Source organism: Lathyrus oleraceus, chromosome 4 (assembly GCF_024323335.1).
Source record: "Lathyrus oleraceus cultivar Zhongwan6 chromosome 4, CAAS_Psat_ZW6_1.0, whole genome shotgun sequence".
Lineage (NCBI taxonomy): Eukaryota > Viridiplantae > Streptophyta > Magnoliopsida > Fabales > Fabaceae > Lathyrus > Lathyrus oleraceus.
The window spans coordinates 226,329,080-226,348,509 of record NC_066582.1 but is presented as its reverse complement, the minus strand read 5'-3'; the positions used below and the strand labels follow the sequence as shown (position 1 = coordinate 226,348,509).

At 35.8% G+C, this 19,430-nt stretch overlaps 1 protein-coding gene across 2 annotated transcripts; it reads left to right on the top strand.

Annotated features, from left to right (window-relative positions):
* Nucleotides 1-5,881: 5,881 nt before the first annotated feature.
* On the top strand, nucleotides 5,882-15,323 carry LOC127074701 (calmodulin-lysine N-methyltransferase). 2 transcript variants are annotated; one of them, XM_051016044.1, is made up of 8 exons: nucleotides 5,882-5,921; nucleotides 6,037-6,177; nucleotides 6,298-6,478; nucleotides 8,460-8,539; nucleotides 11,877-11,937; nucleotides 12,085-12,200; nucleotides 13,324-13,456; nucleotides 14,341-15,025. In XM_051016044.1, exons 2-8 carry the CDS (start codon nucleotides 6,087-6,089, stop codon nucleotides 14,624-14,626), a joined length of 948 nt encoding a protein of 315 aa, XP_050872001.1. In that variant the 5' UTR covers nucleotides 5,882-5,921; nucleotides 6,037-6,086; the 3' UTR covers nucleotides 14,627-15,025. The 2 variants fall into 2 exon arrangements, 1 of the variants encoding a protein (XP_050872001.1); XR_007786096.1 differs by lacking the exon at nucleotides 5,882-5,921 and adding an exon at nucleotides 15,101-15,323 and having other exon boundaries at nucleotides 5,957-6,177; nucleotides 14,341-15,007.
* The last annotated feature ends 4,107 nt before the right edge of the window (nucleotides 15,324-19,430 follow it).

The following is a 19,430-nucleotide window of genomic DNA, read 5'->3' as shown; positions in this document are numbered from 1 at the left end:
GCCGTGGAGGCTGCTAATAAGAATATCAAGAAGATCATACAAAAGATGACAGTAACGTACAAAGACTGGCATGAGATGTTACCATTTGCTCTTCATGGTTATCGCACTTCAATACGCACTTCGACAGGGGCAACTCCTTTCTCTTTAGTCTACGGAATGGAAGCCGTCTTACCAGTGGAAGTTCAGATTCCCTCTTTAAGAATTATGAAAGATGCCGGTTTAGACGAGGATGAATGGATCCAAACTCGACTCGACCAGATCAATTTGATTGATGAGAAGAGACTTGCGGCTGTTTGTCATGGGCAGATATATCAGAAGCGCATGACCCAGGCATTTGATAAGAAAGTCAAGAGACAGGTGTATCAAATTGGTGACTTGGTAATCAAGCGTATCGTTCTACCACAAGGTGATCCCAGAGGCAAATGGACTCCCACATACGAAGGGCCATTTGTGGTTAAGAAGGTATTCTCTGGTGGAGCCATGATACTTGCTACGATGGATGGTGAAGATTTCCCGCATCCGGTGAACGCGGACATAGTTAAAAAATACTACGCATAAAAGACCCGCTAGGTCGACGTGTCTAGGCAAAAGTAAAGGACATCCCGGCGAGGCAAAAAGGGTTCGGGCAAAAATTAGGGATAAACATATAAAAATGTACACCCGGCAAGTCGAAAACCTGAAAAGGTGGCTTGGGCAAAAAAGGGTATCCTGGTGGACTGAAAACCTGAAAAGGCGGTCCAGGCAAAAATTAGGGATTAAAAGCGTATGACTATGTCCCGTTCCCAGACAGCTTCAACCCAGTTCAAAGGACTGAACAAGCTAATCACTTCTATCCGACAGTAGGAGATGAAATACTTGAAGACATAGTGACAGTGGCAGAATTAAAATCAATAGGACTTTTTCTTCATAGCTTTCCTTTGTTTTCTCGACAATTTCCTCTTACTAGGATTTCTGTCTCCGTGTACACAAATTGCCTGTTTATAGGCCCTCTTTCAAATCAATATAATTTTATTTCCAAAAAGATGCTTTTGTTTTTACTTTTTCTGTTTTGTTTGCATAAACGTCCATTGATTTAATTTGAATTGATATGTGCATTTGAATATGATCGATGTGTACCAAAAATGCATGCATAAAATAGAAATAGCAATCACTACGAGACTTCAGGATCGAGGAGAAGGTCTAACCATGCTTTCCAATGAATCCGTTGCTAATTCTATTCCCCAGCAAAGCCAGTTATTCCCCAAAAGCAATTGGCATTACTAGACAAATTGGTCATCTCTTCCACCCCCAACCAGGCTCTGTCGAATATTTCTACCATCAGACAAGAATCAAGTATCCCCAGCTAAGAAAGGATCACCGATACCAGTATCTCCAACCAGAAGACTGAGATTTATTTCCCCAGTAGAGTCCTCGGGAAGAACTTTTCAGATGCATAATTCATTCATTACATCATTTCATAGCATACGCATGCATACATTGTTCGCATTTATCGTCGAAAGCATAAAACATCTCATGCATCATGACATGGCATGAAGCTAACTTTATTTTTCAGGTTAATTATCCTCCTAAGGATGGTATCTTTAAGCCCATCCCGGCCATTTATTGCAAATACAGCATCTACAAATACTATCAGATATAGCCTAGCGTACGATTCATTCTGATTCAGCTCAACATATGACTCCTTCAACTCAGATGCGATCTAACGTACGATCCCTTCTGACCTTCATTCTTCTCAAATACGGTCTAATGTATGACCCAGTTAGACCTTCAGCTCCTCAGATGCTACCTAGTGTACGGTACATTCTGACGTGTAGCCTAGCATACGACTACCCCTCTCAGATACTGCCTAATGGACGGCCCATTCTGCAGCTCGGATACAGTCTAGCGTACGATCCAGTCTGGTATTTCATCCCCCAGCGGAGTCACCGGCCTGATGGACAACTCATTCTGCTACTCAGACACGATCTAGCGTACGATCCATTATGACCCTTTCATCCTCAGATACAGCCTAATGGACGGCTCATCTTGCAACTCAGATACGATCTAGTGTACGATCCATTCTGATCTTTCATCCCCCAGCGGAGTCACCGGCCTGATGGACAACTCATTCTGCCATTCGGATACGGTCTAGCGTATGATCCATTCTGATCCCTTATCCCCAGCAGCGTATAACACACTCTGACTCCCCAGCGAAGTCGGCAGCATAATGGAGGACTCACTATACGGTCTAGCGTACGACCCGGTATGACACCCATGTCTTCAGATATCGTCTAACGTACGACGCAATTTGAAACTCTCATCATCAAACTCCCTGGATGGCATCTTTAAGCCCATCTCCATCAAGACTAGTTGACAAGTGCAAATTTTTGGGGCATTCTAGTGTTCAATAATCTTCCACCTCCAGACCACGAATGGCATACTTGCCATCCTCACTCTCTCGGTTCAAGAATATTGAACAGGGGCAGCTGTCATACCCCAAAATTTGCCCGTTGATATTACAAGGCATTTTTCAAGGCACTCCGACTTATTCTGCAAGGCACTGATCTTAAAGGAACAAAAGCCCAGCTCACAACGGACTCAATCCAAAATGGCCCAAACTAACTCGCTCGCTAGGCGAGCAATTCCTTCGCCTAGCGAACCCTTCGTCATGACACTCGCCCCAGCGAAGCACCAAATCCAGAAAAAGCCCAAACTAGCTTGCTCGCTAGGCGAGCAACTCCCTCGCCTAGCGAAGCTTGCGAACATCAGAATTTTCGGGCTTCACTCTGAGCCCATTAGGTCACAACAAGAGCATTATAAATAGCCAAGCTTCAGTCAGAAAAAGGGGACGAAAAACGGAGAAAGGAGAACCCTAGCAAGCAAACCCTAACACTCACGGGAGGCAAACCCTGAAGGAACTCGGCGGCATCAAGGTTTACTTCTGCCCAATTCAATCCGGTTTGCCGATTCAAAGTCGCAATTCAATTGCAAACAGGTTTACATTGCTATTACTGCTTTATGTTCTTAATTCGCATATGGCATTATGATTAAATTTATGGAAATATCTTGAGTTTGGCATATGAATTTTAGTATGTATCTGAATACCTTAAATGATTAACCACATAATTGTTGTAATGAACGCCATAAGGCATAAAATTGGTTGAAATTGTACTGATATCAAAAACAGAATCCGCAGCCGCTCGCTAGCACATCGCTAAGCGAGCATGCAGCGAGTATTCGCTAAGCCTTCGCTAGGCGAGGCAGGAGCGAACGTGACAGTAGCTGATCTTTTTTCTGTTCTGATTTTTCACTCATGTTTTATCATAGCCATCATCATTTACCCGACCCTATTTGCTGCTGTGATCTTTTTGTTGTGGTGTAATCCTCGATTGCACCCTGATTTGGTGTTCTGACATGTTTTGTTGAGTTTTGTAAAGGTTCGCATACCCCCAGGAAAAGATTGCTTGTTAGGTATTCCACTTTATTTGTGGGATACCCTTGTGGAGATTCACCCTGAATTGTTCAATTGATTTTAATGTATTAATTTTATGGCAAAGATACACCCTAAATTGCTTAAGTGATCTTAATGTATTAATTTTAATGTGGGGATTCCTCTCAATTACCTAACTGATTGTAAAATACGGTCGATGAATATGTGATCTTGGACCTCTCTTTGTTGCCCTACGGTATTACGGTATAATGGTCATGTCCCGCGAATGTGGCGATACACTTAGCAAAGACCCTTCGATTAAATCATCATAAAACGAATCATAGTCCCTCAGATGTTGCCTTCGAATATATGATTTTGTCCCTCGATGACCCTTCGGTATAGCCTACGGTTAAATGATGATCGCCCCTTCGAATGCTAAGGTATCCTTACAACTGTTGCCTTCAATGACCAATCGATGACCCTACGATGACCCTTTTACATCCAAAGGATAAAACTACTTACTTCTCAATAATAAGGATAGTTTTACCCTCATAAGGATAGGAAATGCCCGTAAAGACCTTGGGTAGGTATAACTCCTAAATGCTTGCTCACAACTAAAACTACTTTTCACACCTCACACTTTTCAAAACCTCCATTAGAAAATCACCACTTGGCATACATTCGTACTAGAATCATTGTCAAGTTATATTTTTCTAAACAGCTGCCAAAACCAAACGAGATAAATACTTTGTACAAGAATCATTACAAAGTTAAACACTCTTTTTCAAAACATTTTCTAAACAGCTCTCACACACTTTTTCAGACAAGAAAAACATAAGTGATCAAGCAATTAAGAGCCCATGGATAACCATGGATACAAGGGGTGCTAACACCTTCCCTTTGTATAATGTACCTCCCGAACCCAAAATCTAAATTAAGGTCTTTCCTGTTCTTTTCCACCTTTCCTTATCGGATAAAAGAAAAGTCGGTGGCGACTCTTGCTATCCGCGACATTGCGATTAAAAGCAAAACACAAAAAGTCAGTTCACCGTATGACACATTCAATCACAGTTTAAACAACAACAACAAGATTAAACCTATAGGGTTTAAGGTCTCAACAACAACAACATTAATGTAACATGAGTAATGATGTTTGATGTATCAGATATATGAAGAAGAAGTGAAAGAAATGATTTTGGTCTTTCATTCTAGCAAGTATCGAACGAGAGTCATAACCATATATCATCTTCGTATTTCCTTGCTTTTTTACGAGTTGCAGGATGATATGTGTTTATGGCTCCCGTTATTTAGGGCTCTTTGTTAGGGTTTAATGTGTGTTCTTTTAGTTTTAGTATGTTGTTTTAGGCAAGTGAAACCGAAAGCTATAAGCTAAGCTATATATAAGAGTAAACTATCACCTCAATTGGATAACATAACCGAGTGAAAGTGGCTTATTTTTTTATTAAAAATAAAATATGAAGGAAGACACCACTTTTAATGAAATAAAAACATAAATTGCAATTGTTGGGATTTGAAGCACGTACCTTGAATTAGTTAACCTCTCGGTTATCTATTATAACTAACATAACACATTTTTTTAGATTGAAAAAGAAACATGAGACATCCAGGAATTATACCTCGATTTTTTGTTAGGTGGCATGAAATTGTGTCATAAAATATATTATTTGTAGTGATGAATTTACTTTGTTTCCATAGAAAAATGAGAGTACAACATAGTTTCAATGCTCAACAAAGCTTAAGAAAAAAATTCATTCCTTCATATGCCAATATCACAATCACTTGATTCATGTTGTGGTTGTGCCGATAACAATCACGGTTTGTTAGTGGTTTATCGATATGTATCATGATGAAATAACACATGAGAAAGGAGAATTGGGTTTGGAGTTTAAGGAGAAAAGAAGTGTAACAATATAATGCAAAATGGAAGATCACAACAAAAACAAAAAAGCGCGAATCTCATTTGTAGGAATTATTTTTTTTTATAAAAAATGAGGATTGAAGATTTATGAGTTTATATAAGAAAAAGATAATGATTTTGGATTTTAGAGATTTTGATGATGAAGAAGACGAAGATGAAAGTTCAAAAATACATAAACACATATTAGTGAATGATTTATTCATCACTAAATCAATCACAAATGCTAAACAGTGTCAATGTTACACATCAGATGACACACGTTAGCAAATGTTGACGTTGTTACTATCATTTTAATAAAAATATGATTTAATCTTTTTTTAATGGAGGTTCAAAGTTAATAGGTATTATAAAGAAAAACATTTATTTATGTTAAAATAAGTTAAAAGTGTAGGAAATGTTGTAATTCAAACATCTCTTAAGGAAAGGAGTACAATTTACTCAAAATTTTATTTTGGAAGAGAGAGGAGTGCATATTTAATATAAATTATGAGTACAATGTCATATCTATTTCTTTTAAAAGTGTTGAATGTAATTTTTTTTAATTCAGTAATTTAGTGACAGAAACTTCAACTTCCGAAATAAATAGGATATGGTGTTGGCGCCCCTAAGTGAGGGAAAGCTTAACACAATTATTCAATCTTTTATTTTGAAGTAAACAAATAAAACTAACATATTTGTGAGAGGAAGTAAGATATACTCCTTCGTCAAGTGAGCGAAATCAAAACCGAATAAATAGACATGGAAAACAAAACGAACGAGAAAGCTTCATCTTTAAGATGGAAAATCCTTCGTCAAGCTCTTCTCTCTAATCCCTCTCCTCCAAATCCAGGTAATTTCATTTTCACACACATCATCACATTCATCAAATTTCGTTCCCAAAATGTTTCTATAACTTCTATTGAATCGAATCTTCTTTACGTTTTTATTTTCCGCCCCCAATTATTTGTAGACGAACAATCTCAATTGAGTATCAAACACATTTCAAGAAGAACCACTCACGGATTCAACTTGATACCCTCTCATGTAATCGATGATGAACGTAGTTCAAATAAATGCAATGGTTCTTCTGCCAAAGATGCTCGAGTTTGTTATACTTTGCCAATTCCTGGCGCTCCTCAACTGTTTTTGAGGTGAGTTTTGTGTTTTTTTTAATTGTTTTTGGTGTTCATCTTTTGTTTACAGTGACATTGTAATTCAAATGGAAATTGCATTACAAATCATACATAGGATAAATTATTGACTGGTGGTTGTGATTTTCTCTCTGAACTGTTGATGTTGTTTAGAATAGTCAAATCTAAACTGAAAATAGGAATTGGAAAATTATTAGATAGCATGCTTTTGGTGAAATATATGTTTGTTATTTTCATCACATAAAGGAACTGGTCAGCAACATGAATGTGCTTGACTACTAGGCTTTTGCTGAGAACCTTTTCTTTGAGGAAAATGATGTCTAGCCTCATGTTCATGGAATACATGATTGTGTGATAAGCAAAAAGTGCCGAGGTTGTCACTTGTCACAATACATAGTAGGAGTGTTGAAAGGAATCTGGAGCTCAGGAGAAGGGACTGAATCCATAGTACTTCGATTGCTGTGTTGGCCAGGCTTCTATACTCCGCTTTAGTGCTAGATCTAGCTATAAGAGTTTTCTTTTTATGCCACAGGAAATCTCATTTGGTCCCAGGTAATGTGGACTTTCTGTCATCAGGATTATAACCCCAATTTGCATTAAAAAAACCAGAGATAGTGAGGGGTTGAGTAAGGGAGGCATGGCTGAGAGAATGTCATGTTGGAGGGTTCCTTTTAGATATTTGAGGATGTGTTTAATAACTTTCCAACGGTTTACAAAAGGCTGAGAGTTGAACTGGCAGGCTTTGTTTACTGCAAAGCTGATTTCAAGTCTTGTAATTGTTAGGTTTTTATATTGGGTTTAACTCATTATTAGCAAACCGGCTTGTATAACACAATTGAATAACAGTCAGTTTCAAACTGTTTTCAGCTTATCGACATTGTAACTAAGTCAGTATTAGTTAGAATAAGTCAGAATATAGTTAGATTCATAACTAACTGAAACAAATCAGTTAGGGGGACTCCCTTCCTTTACATACCAACTACCCTATACTCATTTGATAGTTTTTAGTCAATGAAGAATTTTCAGATTTTAACCCAGTTTGTCTTCGCATGTTTCTTTATGAGATAGTTAATAGACTTTTTTGAGGCCTTATCTCTTTTCAATGTGGGACTTGTGTTTTTTCCTATACACCCCCTAAGAGACAAACTCGAGAATATTGAGTAGTGAACTCAAGAAATTTGTAGTGTTAAATATGTATAACAATTTTTTTTGAAAGCATAAAAATACACCACAATTGTTCTTTGCAAAATTTTCATATTCTAAAAACATCTGATGATTTTCTCATTTTCAATGTCAATAAAAGTATCACTCTATTGTTTTTTATGTGTAGGCAACTTAGTCAATTACTCAAGTTACATCTACTGTGATACTTTCTTTTAAAGTGTATAAAGTGTTACTGTTTTCCCACCCCAAAGATAGTGATGGCTCTAGCCCACACACAAAGCATAACCTAGGGTCATCTTTGCATCCTTTCACACCCAACACTATTGGGCTTGATGTATGGATAATTAGGTGGATGACCCTAATGGATAGGCTCTTGTATCTCCTTGTTAGCAGTTTAAAAGGAACAGAAGTATTAGAAAATGAAAAGTGAAAGTATTTTCTGCTTTCATTTTCACTTGAACTAAAGTGAATGTATATATCCAATTTTTTTCATCACAATTTTCTTACATTTTTTAAAATAGATCTAATATTTTTCAGAAATTTTGAAAATGCCAAAATATTGTTTTCAATGTTTCTGAAAACCGTTCTTCTTTGCCTTCCATCTTCAATCTATCACAATTACTCACTACACGAGTCTTCCATCTTTAGAGAGTAAACAGGACCTAATTATGCAAACATAAACATTGACATTCTGTAAATTGATTGTCTTTCCTATTACCACGTGTTTCATTTAGTATCCATACAAGTAATTGACAATCTCATTTCATGAAAGTTTCTGGGTTGAACATTATCTATTGGTATATTTTTATTTATGCAGGCAAAGAGTTGACAACCATGCTGACCTCGATGATTTTCAGACATGTAACAGATATAACATTGACAACACTGGGCTTGTCTGTACGTTTCTTTGCCATCCTCACAACTCATAACTGCATCTTAGATTTTTTTCTTTTCTTTTCTGAGCTTACAGGGACTGATAGTATTTTCATAAATATTCTCATCATTTTTTACTCAGACCGGGGGTAACTTCATGCTATTCTTTTGTCAGTGGCACAGTGTAGAATAGTTGCACAGTTCAGAATAAAGTGACACATGAGCTATAAGGTTGTTGTCTAAGTTTTTATTCTATATTGAAGGGGAGTCTTTCTTTAGGACTTGAAACAATTACATTTGTTGTGCAGTACATGCTACGATTTGCTGTATTAGGTTGGAGTGTAACCCCCCATGTTTGTAAGGACTTTCAGTCTTAATTGCTGTTTTGGGATAATATTAGGCAACTGGCTTCTATGTTGCGTAAATCACATGGTCTTTTCTAAGGGTCTCCCTTGTAAATATCCAGTGGGATTTGGATATCTTTGCTTCGTTGATTTTTCTGTTGTTACTTTTTATTTCTTCAATTTATTTTATGGGTTATAAAGGCTCCTTTTAATTACTTGTCACTTGCTGATTGAAGCTCAATGGGCCAGGAGTTTTGGTACCAATTGACAAAAGCCATAAAATATTAGAGAACACAAACAAAACACTTCTTATTGGACCAAATAAGGCTTATATCTAAAGTAATATAAAACTTTTGTCTGTATAGGAAATACAAGAGTGCAAAAATAAATACAAAGGAAGAAGATAACAGAAACTTTAGGCAGTTTGAGAGGGTCTAATCTCTTCCATAAGTCCCAGCACACTCCCTCCTAATCCACCCTCATCTTCTAGCTCAGTAGTTAGTAATCCTAGGAAATAGAAATCTCCTATTATTTTTCTCGGTTGTGATTCCCTGTATCACACCTTTTTTTATCTTCTTTCGTAGACTTCAATTATGTTAGGTGCTCTCCCCAAAGGCATATAGAGATCTACAAAGATGATGAACTAGCCTTGAAGACCTCACCCTAAGCAACAATTCTGCAATTGTGCACCATTTTGACTCAAATAAGGTAAAACCAATTGAGTTTGACTAGAGTAATACACTTTATACAGTTAAGAGTAACCATGAAGGGCACATCTGAGAGACTGGATAGACAATTTATCTAAACTAGGGGCAAGTTTATGGACAAAACAAGTATACACAAAGACACGGGTGTAAAGGGGCAAATCCTGATGAGGAATAAAACATAATGGGTGTACTTGGTTATCAAGAATAAAGGATGACATTTGATTATTGAGATAACAAGCAGTAAGAACAATATTCCCTTAAAATGAAAAGGAACATTTAAGTGGATTAGTAGTGTCTGACTGAGCTATTTCAATAAGACGGTGTTTCTTGCATTTAGTAGCCCCATTTTGTCGAGGGGTGTGAAATGAACACATGATGTTTGGTGAAGAAGGAGATGAGATGCCGCGCGTCATAAAGCTTTAACATTACCTAGATAAACTATTATAATTATCAATGCATAAGGTATGCATGACAACACCAAACATTGTTTTCTATCTCATAGTAAAATTGCTGGAAAATGCAAAATAATCCAGACCTATTTTCATAAATGATAACCGTGTACAATTTGATTAACCATCATTGGATGTAAAAAAGCATCTGAACTTCAAAGTTTTGACTTAGTATGACTAGGAACCTATATATCAATGGACTAGGGAGAAAGGAGACCGAGTTCCATATGGACTTGATTAGGAAACAAACTACATGTGTTTCTTGAGTTAAGACAGCTCACAAGATGGAGTCGAAATCTTGGTCAAGGTTCGCACTAATTGTTGTAACTTTGTTAGGATAGGATTGCTTGGTTCAGCATGTATTAGAAGAAGGGGAGAATCTATGGCATTGCCAATGCCAAGGTAGTTGGTGAGTTGATCGAGGTCGTTAAACTCACATCTAATGCCAATCATCTAACCTGAACTTTGATCACGCAAGAAAATAAATCTCTAGTAAAAGATAGGAAACAATCAAGAGAGAAGTTTAAGCGGCTAATAAAACATAAATTAATTGGAAAAGTTGGAACAAATAATAAATAATCAACCGAAAGAGAAAGGAGAGGATGGGTAGTACCAACTTGTTTGGACTTCTTTTTGGGAATCATTAGCTAAGTAACTATGTGAAATTATTCCGGGGATTTATTTCTACAGATGTGATCAACGGCACTAGAGTCCAGAAGTGAACCCAAGTACCAAGAGATGATGATTAGAAATACAAGCAAACAAATTACAGTTGTGTACAATAGAGGTAGTAGAGCCTAAACAGATGCTCTACAAACCATTTCAAAATATCATCTTAGCCACTAGTTGTTGTAGGATTAGTTTATGTAATGGGAGGTTTTCGAAAGTCATTGCCCATGGTCGCAATGGGCACTGCAAAATGCACTGAAGCATGCATCAAACAGCTGGAATAAGTATGTGTAGCTTGGACGTTGTCTCACAATACAGTACACTAAGTAAACCAAAGGGAGATGATCTATGTAGAGGAGTTCAGGTCAACCAATGTTCAGCTGGTGGCTGCCCGAACAGAGCAGACACACATGGCTGAAAGTGGCTGTGCAAAGGTTAAGGCTGCAATGCTGTTTGTCACATGTAGGTGCATCTAACGGGGATGTTGCTGGCCAGAAAAATCGGTGGACAGTATCAGATGGTGGCCAGAACAGTCTAACAGTGGTTAGAGCGGATTTTTGGGTTGCTGGAATGAGGATACGTAAGTGGAGACCAAAAATCTTAGAAAATCCAGTTTCTGTAGAAAACAATAATTGGTACTAATGGGCAGTGGGTACACTGGGATCATGGATCAAAGTTGGCTCTTTTTGGGCTCTAGATATCATGTTTAGTAAGAAAGACAGGTGATGGAATCTGTGTTCTTACACAAAGAAGCTTGTCCTACGCGCTACAAAGATTTACATTATCCTATTTACTATATTTATATGATTATAGGATATTGTGTAACCATAATTACTCTATTTGCATTATTTTTAAATGTGCATTATTTCTAATCGATCCAAATTTCTGTAGCAATTATGTAAATAAGGTTATTCTTGAGAAACATATTTTAGAGCATATTTTATGGCTAATCGAATAAGATTTTGTCTGCTATTAAGGTTTTTTGAATTCACTAGAGGGAGCTTTGATTTTTTGCCTAAATATTCTGATGTAAAATAATAAATAATTTTTTTTTAAGTACTTTAAATTTAAGCTGTATTTAGAAGAAAATGAATCAGATGCCAGTTGGTTGCACATTTTGGAGGAAACAAAGGTGATTCTATCACTTACAATTTTCACAGTTGTGCTTATAAATTCATGACGTCCTCTGCAGGTAATTGGCCATCTGAAGATGTTCTTGCTCATTATTGCTTGTCGCATAGAGATATATTCAGGTTTGAGGATCTATAGTTTTTCTTTCATAAAGATTTATTCAGCTTTGAATAACTATTATTATATTTTATCCCATTTGTTCTGTGTATCGCTAGCATCATTTTGACTGTTATTCTTGTGTGACCTCAGACTGGTATGATTTCTTTTAGGTCTAAAAAGGTTATTGAGATTGGTTCTGGCTATGGTTTGGCTGGATTTGTTATTGCAGCTGTTACTGAGGCATCAGAGGTTGTAATCTCAGATGGAAATCCACTAGTAGTTGATTGTATCCTTTTGCTATAGTTATTGATGACAATTTTTCTTAATTTCTTATGTTAGTTAAAGTGATAACTAATTGGTTAGTAAACACTCAATACTTGTTCCATAAATAGATGTGAGGAAGGGAAAATATTGTCTTCTTTCTTGATATAAATTTCAACAAGTCGTTTTGTTTCCCTTTACATTTTTGGTGATAATAAACATGAAACAACTGGATTAAGATTTGGTGATCACCTTTTAGATTATTATTCATTATGGGTGTTAGGTGCCTTATATGCGTAACATGATTTTACTAAAATCTAATTACCTCTTTGACCAGTATTTGCAACGGATGTTAGTAAGGCTTATATGTGTAAAATCTAAATATATAATACCCGTTGCTGGCATCGTTAGCTAACTTGTTTTTCCCTAAGCCTTATTTGAACTCATTTGTGAGTGTTTATTCATTGCTGGCTGATGCCATGCTGTTAGCAGGACAGATAAACTGATTAGTTGTAGACGAACACAGTGAGAGACTTTTGAACATTCTATCAGAGCATGGTAGTTTACCTATCAGATGAGTTTGGTGGCATTTTTGTGATATCTTGTGTCCTTTATAGACATAAATGTCCAACTTTTGAGAATATAGAAGTAATTGTCCAAGTGTTGGCATTTACTCTTCCTCTCAACCTCCGTTGTTTCAGTTTTACTTATGGAGAGGAAAAGACCACTCAAAAACTAAAAATAGTTATTACAAAAGGAAATTGTTGTCATTTGATCTTGTCTTATGCATGTATGTCTGTGTGCCCTGATAGACAAATTGGTTTGTGTAAGTCTGTCTAGCCTTGACTGTCCATACATAGTTGTATAATTAGGATTATGTCGACTCATGAGAGTGTGTTCTCACTTGATAAATCCCTATATAGTAACATTTTTAAAAAATCATGTATGGTTGCAAGTAGTGAGATCTCTAACCAAAAGTACCAGCAATTGTCGCTTGTTTTACGGGGAATTTATCTTCCCAATGTACTAAACACAATTTCTAGGTTTTATTTATTTATTTTAAAGCTTGCATGGAATGTTATCCCTTTTGAGAATATACTTCATTAAATATTTTTATGTTAAATGGACTGCTCATCCATGACAAACAGATACTCAGCGTAATATTGAAGCTAATTCTGGAGCATTTGGGAATACAGTTGTGAAGTCAATGATGCTTCATTGGAATCAGGAAGATATTTCTAGTGTTGCAGACAATTTTGATATCATTGTTGCAAGTGATTGGTAAGACCTTAAGATCTTTATTTGAATTTCCAATTTTCAACTGTTGTTTATGTTTGCATTCTTTGCCAACTCCGTTGAAGATCTTATTTGCAGCTCTAGTGACATAGCTGTATGCATGTAACTTCTTACTTAATGGAAAATGTTATTTCATGCCAATAGCATTTTCTATTCATAATTTTGATAAATATAAGAGTCAAATGGTTAAGCATGTGGTGATAATCACTGAGCATTAAATATATTGCTTATTTGTTGGAAAATTTGCTTTTTTTTTTCTATGAAAATTTGTTTGCATTCATGTTATGGTTGGGGAGTTAAGAATCAACACGAAAATAAAGTAAGTGTATTAGAGATGAGGATGTTGTGTTGGTTGTCTGGTAAGATTAGACGAGATAAGATTAGAAATGACGATATTAGAGAAAATATTGGGGTAGCACCTATAGTAGAAAAAATGTTGGAAAATAAGCTTAGGTGGTTTGGGCACGTAAGAGAAGACGTGTAGATTCTGTTATAAGGAAAGTAGATCAGATGGAGAAGAGTCAAACAATTGGAAGTAGAGGAAGATTTAGAAAAACTATAAGAGAAACCATTAAAAAAGATATCAAGATTAATGAATTGGATAGAAAAATGGTCTTGGATAAAACATTATGGCATAATTTTATCCATGTAGCCGATCCCACTTAGTGGGATAAGGCTCGGTTGTTGTAGTTGTTGTTGCGGACATCTTCACATAACTAAATTTATTTGTAACTGATGTTAAGGCAGACTTATATTATGTACGAAATGAATCAGCAGATTCACAAGCATGTAGCTTTGACTTGCCTTATGTTTTGGTCTTTAGGCTAATCTCATATTTATATTAAGACATTGAATGGCTATTTTGACAGCACTTTCTTTAAGGACTTCCACAGAGATCTTGCTCGAATTGTCAAGCACTTGTTGTCAAAAACAAAATCTTCTGAGGCTATATTTTTAAGTCCAAAAAGAGGCAACTCATTGGACCTGTTCTTGGAGGTGGCTGAAGAAAATGGCCTGCATATCAGTGTAACAGAGAACTACGACAAAGAAGTCTGGAAACGTCATGCGGGATTCTTGCATGGTGCAGATAGGGACTCTTGGCCTAGTTATGAGACAGGGCACTGCTATCCACTCTTAATCAGAATTACCCGTTGAACTTTCTTCTAGACATTCTGCCTGGGGTTTCCTTTCATTGTTGGTTGACTGTTAAAGAAATGTCTAGTGCAGACACTACGCATATGTAATTTTTTGTTGGGGTCACATCTTCAATAGACAGTACTATTTTCATCCGCGAAGGTTCAAATGAACATGAAGCGGATGTGACGATTCACGTCAAAAGTGAAGATTATAATATCTGTCCCAAAAGTGCATGAGATTATTCATAACCTTTTTTTAGCCCACTAGGTCTTTATAACCCAAAAGAAAAGAAGGAAAAAAGAAAAAGCAATCAATAGTTTTTCATGTGCTATAAAATATTGTTGATAGTGATTAAAATGCTTGCACAAGTGTGTCTTGATTATGATTAAAAAATGCCAGGTTAGATGAATTCATGTATTGATTGGTTGTGGTTTTATTATTGTGACGGTTTCATGCCCTTCCTAATGGTTTCTGCTCTGCAACTTTTGACAGAAAAAAAGTTTCCCTTATCTTCGTTTAAGCGTCATAGTTACAAGTATAAAGCTTTGAGATAAGCAGTCCATTGTGTAAACAAAGCAACTCCACCATTGTGATGACGCTGTACTGTGTTAAAAGATAGCATTTGGTTCTATTAAACTACCAAGTTGAACATTAATGCTTTTTTTTCTTGTATCTAATAGTAATAGTAATGAGACGTGCTTTGTCTTTGCAGTGATATTATGTATGGACATGACTTAGGATTCTTAGCTGTTAAGGAAGCAACTATTAGTATTAATTTCCATATAATGTTTTGTCGACTGGACTTGTCTGAAATTTGTACCCCTGTCAAATTTATTTCTTTTTCTGAAAAAGATGGTCTAGTGTCTTATAGAAAAGGGCGGGGCCATATACAAACAAGCCTTAGATAGTTCATGTTTGGTTATAACAGTATCGGAGTTAGCTCAAAATACACCTATATATTTCTTCAAAATTCTATGAAAATTTGAAAATGCACTTTCTTATGGAAGTTATCTTTAGACCACAATTTTTTTTTTTAAATAATCAATTTTTTTAAAATTATATATTAAAATAATCATATTTTTAACTTATTTATCAAACTAATTATGTTGGTGAGAACATGCGTTATTGTAATTGGCGTATGCATGTAAAATATAACAGCATGCGTCAATTACAGTGGCACATGCATGTAAAATGTAGGAGCATGCGTCATTGCAATTAGCGCATGTATATAAAATTATATCAAATGTAAGAGCACGTGTCATTGTAATTGACGCATGCATGTAAAAAGAAAGTAACCACATACATGCGCCAATTGTAGTGATGCATGCTTCTACATTTTACATGCATGCGTCAATTGCAGTGAATCCTACATTTTATATGCATGCGTCAATTGTAATGACGCATGAATACAAATTGATCAATGCATGCGTCATAACAAATGACCATTGATTATTTAAAAAAAATGATTATATTAATAAATATTTTAAAATTATGATTATTTTCGTATTATTCTTAAAAGAAAAGTTTATTTTAAAAAAAATCGTCGACCATAACTGAAGTTTTTAGCATCAAATAGGTTTTACTGATATTTAATATTATTTGTTTATTCACAATAAATTTTGTAAACATGAGCAATACTTCCCATTTTCTATAGATATAGATGTGATTTTTAGTAGGTAATACTATCTGGATTTGAACTTTCAGACAAACTCATTTAATTATTATTTTTTAAAGTGAAATCATATAAACAAAATAATATAGGCGTGTCTGAAACTTAACTATAATACAAGAATATTTTTGAACATTTATAACGTTTCAGAGAAATATCTAAGGTGTAAATGAACAACCACATAATACTATATCTTTGGTGCTAAATAAAAAAGTTCTAAATTATTGAAAGGACTCTCGTTAGAGTTGTAAATTATTTTTCAATTTTTGTTAAAAAACAAATTGTTTTCCTATTTTTAGAAAAAAAATCTTGATAAATTTTAATTTGAAGTTTACTTTTAAAAAGAATATTTTTAATAAGATTTTTTCATTAAAAAGTATTTTTGAATTATGTTTTAAATTAAAAGAATCATTAAAATATTTTGTTCCATTTTTTTTATAAAGAGATTAATTATTATGCACTATCAATATAATTTTTTTACACTGTCAATACATCACAATCATCCGTTTAACAGTATAAAATATCTTTACACTATCAGTGCATTTCAATTAAATTCTTTTATAAATAAAACTCTTAAAGTGATTTTTTTCTTCAAAATAACTATTTTTTTCAATTTAATTTGCAAACTAACCATATTTCTCAACTATATACCAAAATATTAATGTTTTAAAAAAATTCGCAGTAAAAAAACATGTGTCAGATCAATTGGCACATATGTATAAACGTTATATACATGCGCCAATTCCATTGATGCCTATGTGCATTTGTTATATGCACGTGCCAATATGTGATTTTTTTTTTAAATAACCACCATTTTTAAAATTAATTCCAAAATAATTTTTTTAATTTTTTTTTTTCAAAATAACCACATTTCAATAAAAATGCGCCAGATGAACTGGCGCATCCGTCTTGAACCAAGAAGAAGCGCCTTAGGCAAGAAGAAGCGCCTTAGGCCTTGTCGCCTGCATTGGAAGCCTCATGAGGAGGCGCCAATGCCCATGGCGCCTGCTTAATGCATGTGGTGTATGCGCCAATTCATCTGGCACATACACCCTTGTATTATTTATTTTTTTAATTTTTAATTTTTTCTTTTAATTTTTTTTATTTATGAAATAATAAAATATAATGTAAAAATTTATTTTTTATTCATGATATAATAAATGTTACATGGGATTGACAAAAATTTAATGATCGACCTGATCGAAACGTCCCCCTGTTCCACATCCAGGTGCGTTAGTTTGTCTCTGAGGTCTCCCACGATTTTCCTGAGGTGTTTGGGGTCTTTGTGTGCTGACCTGATCGAATGATGACTGGTGTGAAGGTCCGGCGGAAGTTCCAGCGGTATTTGACAGATGTGTCATCATTTGTTCACAATATCCGGAGGGGCTCTGGCCAACGGCGCTTCCGTAATGGAGTTCGGTGCCATGTCATCATAGTTAGGTCGATGGGGTTGGGTGGATTGTGGACGGTATAGTTGCCCAAATTGGGACATTGAATCGTTTTGGAAACGAAACAATGGTTCCTTGGACGTACTATAGTTAAACAATGGTTGTGTGTTTTGGTGATGAGATGTTTGAGTGGTCATTGGTGGGGGGCTACCATGAAGTGACCCATATGAATCATCTGGGCTATAGACGGTTATGGTTCAAGCGTATGGTTGTTGGTGGGTAGGGTTTGATTTTTGGTTTTGTGGTTGGGTGGGTGACATAAATGAATTGCGACGTTGGGTGTTTGGTTGTTGGGTGGATGGCATGAATGGGTTGCGAAGTTTGGTGTTTGGTTGTTGGGTGTATGTGGTAGGTTGATGGTGTGAGGTTGGGTTTGGGTGGTTTGACATTGGTGTTGGACGAGGACTTGTTGTTGGGCGTACGATGACGAAGCTAGTTGGCACAGATCTATCAAATACCGCGACTCAGACACAAATTGTTGCGTTGTTACCAACCTAAACCATGTCATATATTGTTGAGTTGGTCTTGCACCATGGATGACTGATTCGTTTATGATGTGTTGTCGTCGATTCCTCCATTAACGACACATCTCTTTTGCAAAGTCTCTCCAGTCGGAATAATCCCATTGGGCATCAACTCTTTTTTGATGTCAATTCCCCAAACACGTCGGAGGTTCTGGAATCTATTGTTGCATGCCGAACTGCAATTTTACCCGGTCACTCTGGTGCATTTCCACAGTAGTGAACCGGATAATTGGTGTCTTTGTTGTCCAAACTGCAACATCGTCATGGTTCACATGATGATCAAGATCCAGATATGACCTCCAGATAAACTGTAAAACAATACAAAATGATTAGATGATAAATAATTTGATAAGTATTTTTAAATTAAAATATAGTTGCGTAGGTGTATTACATCGTCTGGTCCAATGTGGTCCAATAGATTGCGATAGACTATTATAGCACGTTTCAGACATCTATTATAGTTCATCCCCCTTACTGACCACCTTAGATAAAAAAATTGAAAAATATTATTTACATTTAATTGTAATATAAAATATAATTAATTAAATGGTAAAGTGTTACACTTACTTTGTTGCAAACGAGAACATGAATGGGTTCTCGTTTATCAGGGCGAGTGACGACATTCTTGACCAACCACATGCTTGTAGCAAATACGCACATGAAAAATACGTTCAAGTATTCTTTTTTGCATTTTTACACATTGCACTATATAGATGGGCCAACACAGTTGAACCCCAACTATATGTGCTTACCTTATTAATGTTGCGTAACAACGATAAATACATAATATTTACTGAATTATCTGTACTTTCTGGAAATAGAAAATTATCAAATAAAATCATAATATAATACCAAGCTTTAATTATTTTTTCGTACTCGGTTGATTCTTCAGACAATATTATACTCGCATAATACTGTTTAAGGTATTTTAAATTTATACCTTGCCCCCTTACTTGACCGGATGACTCTCCCTCAGTTTGGTCGTCACACAAAGGGGCATCCAATAATTCGTTGCAGATAGAGTTGTCTTGGTTTACTTTACCATTCACGACCTTACCATCTATACGGAGACCCAACAACATGTATACGTCCTCACGTGTGACAGTACACTCACCGAAAGGAAGGTGAAATGTGTGGGCCTCGGGTCTCCATCTCTCCAACAAAGCAAGAATGAACTTGTA

Coding starts and splice junctions, on each gene's coding strand:
- LOC127074701 (XM_051016044.1), top strand. CDS start 6,087: ATGGAAAACAAAACGAACGAGAAAGCTTCATCTTTAAGATGGAAAATC. Junction 12,201..13,323: donor AAATCCACTAGTAGTTGATT/GTATCCTTTTGC, acceptor CATGACAAACAG/ATACTCAGCGTAATATTGAA. Junction 13,457..14,340: donor ATCATTGTTGCAAGTGATTG/GTAAGACCTTAA, acceptor CTATTTTGACAG/CACTTTCTTTAAGGACTTCC.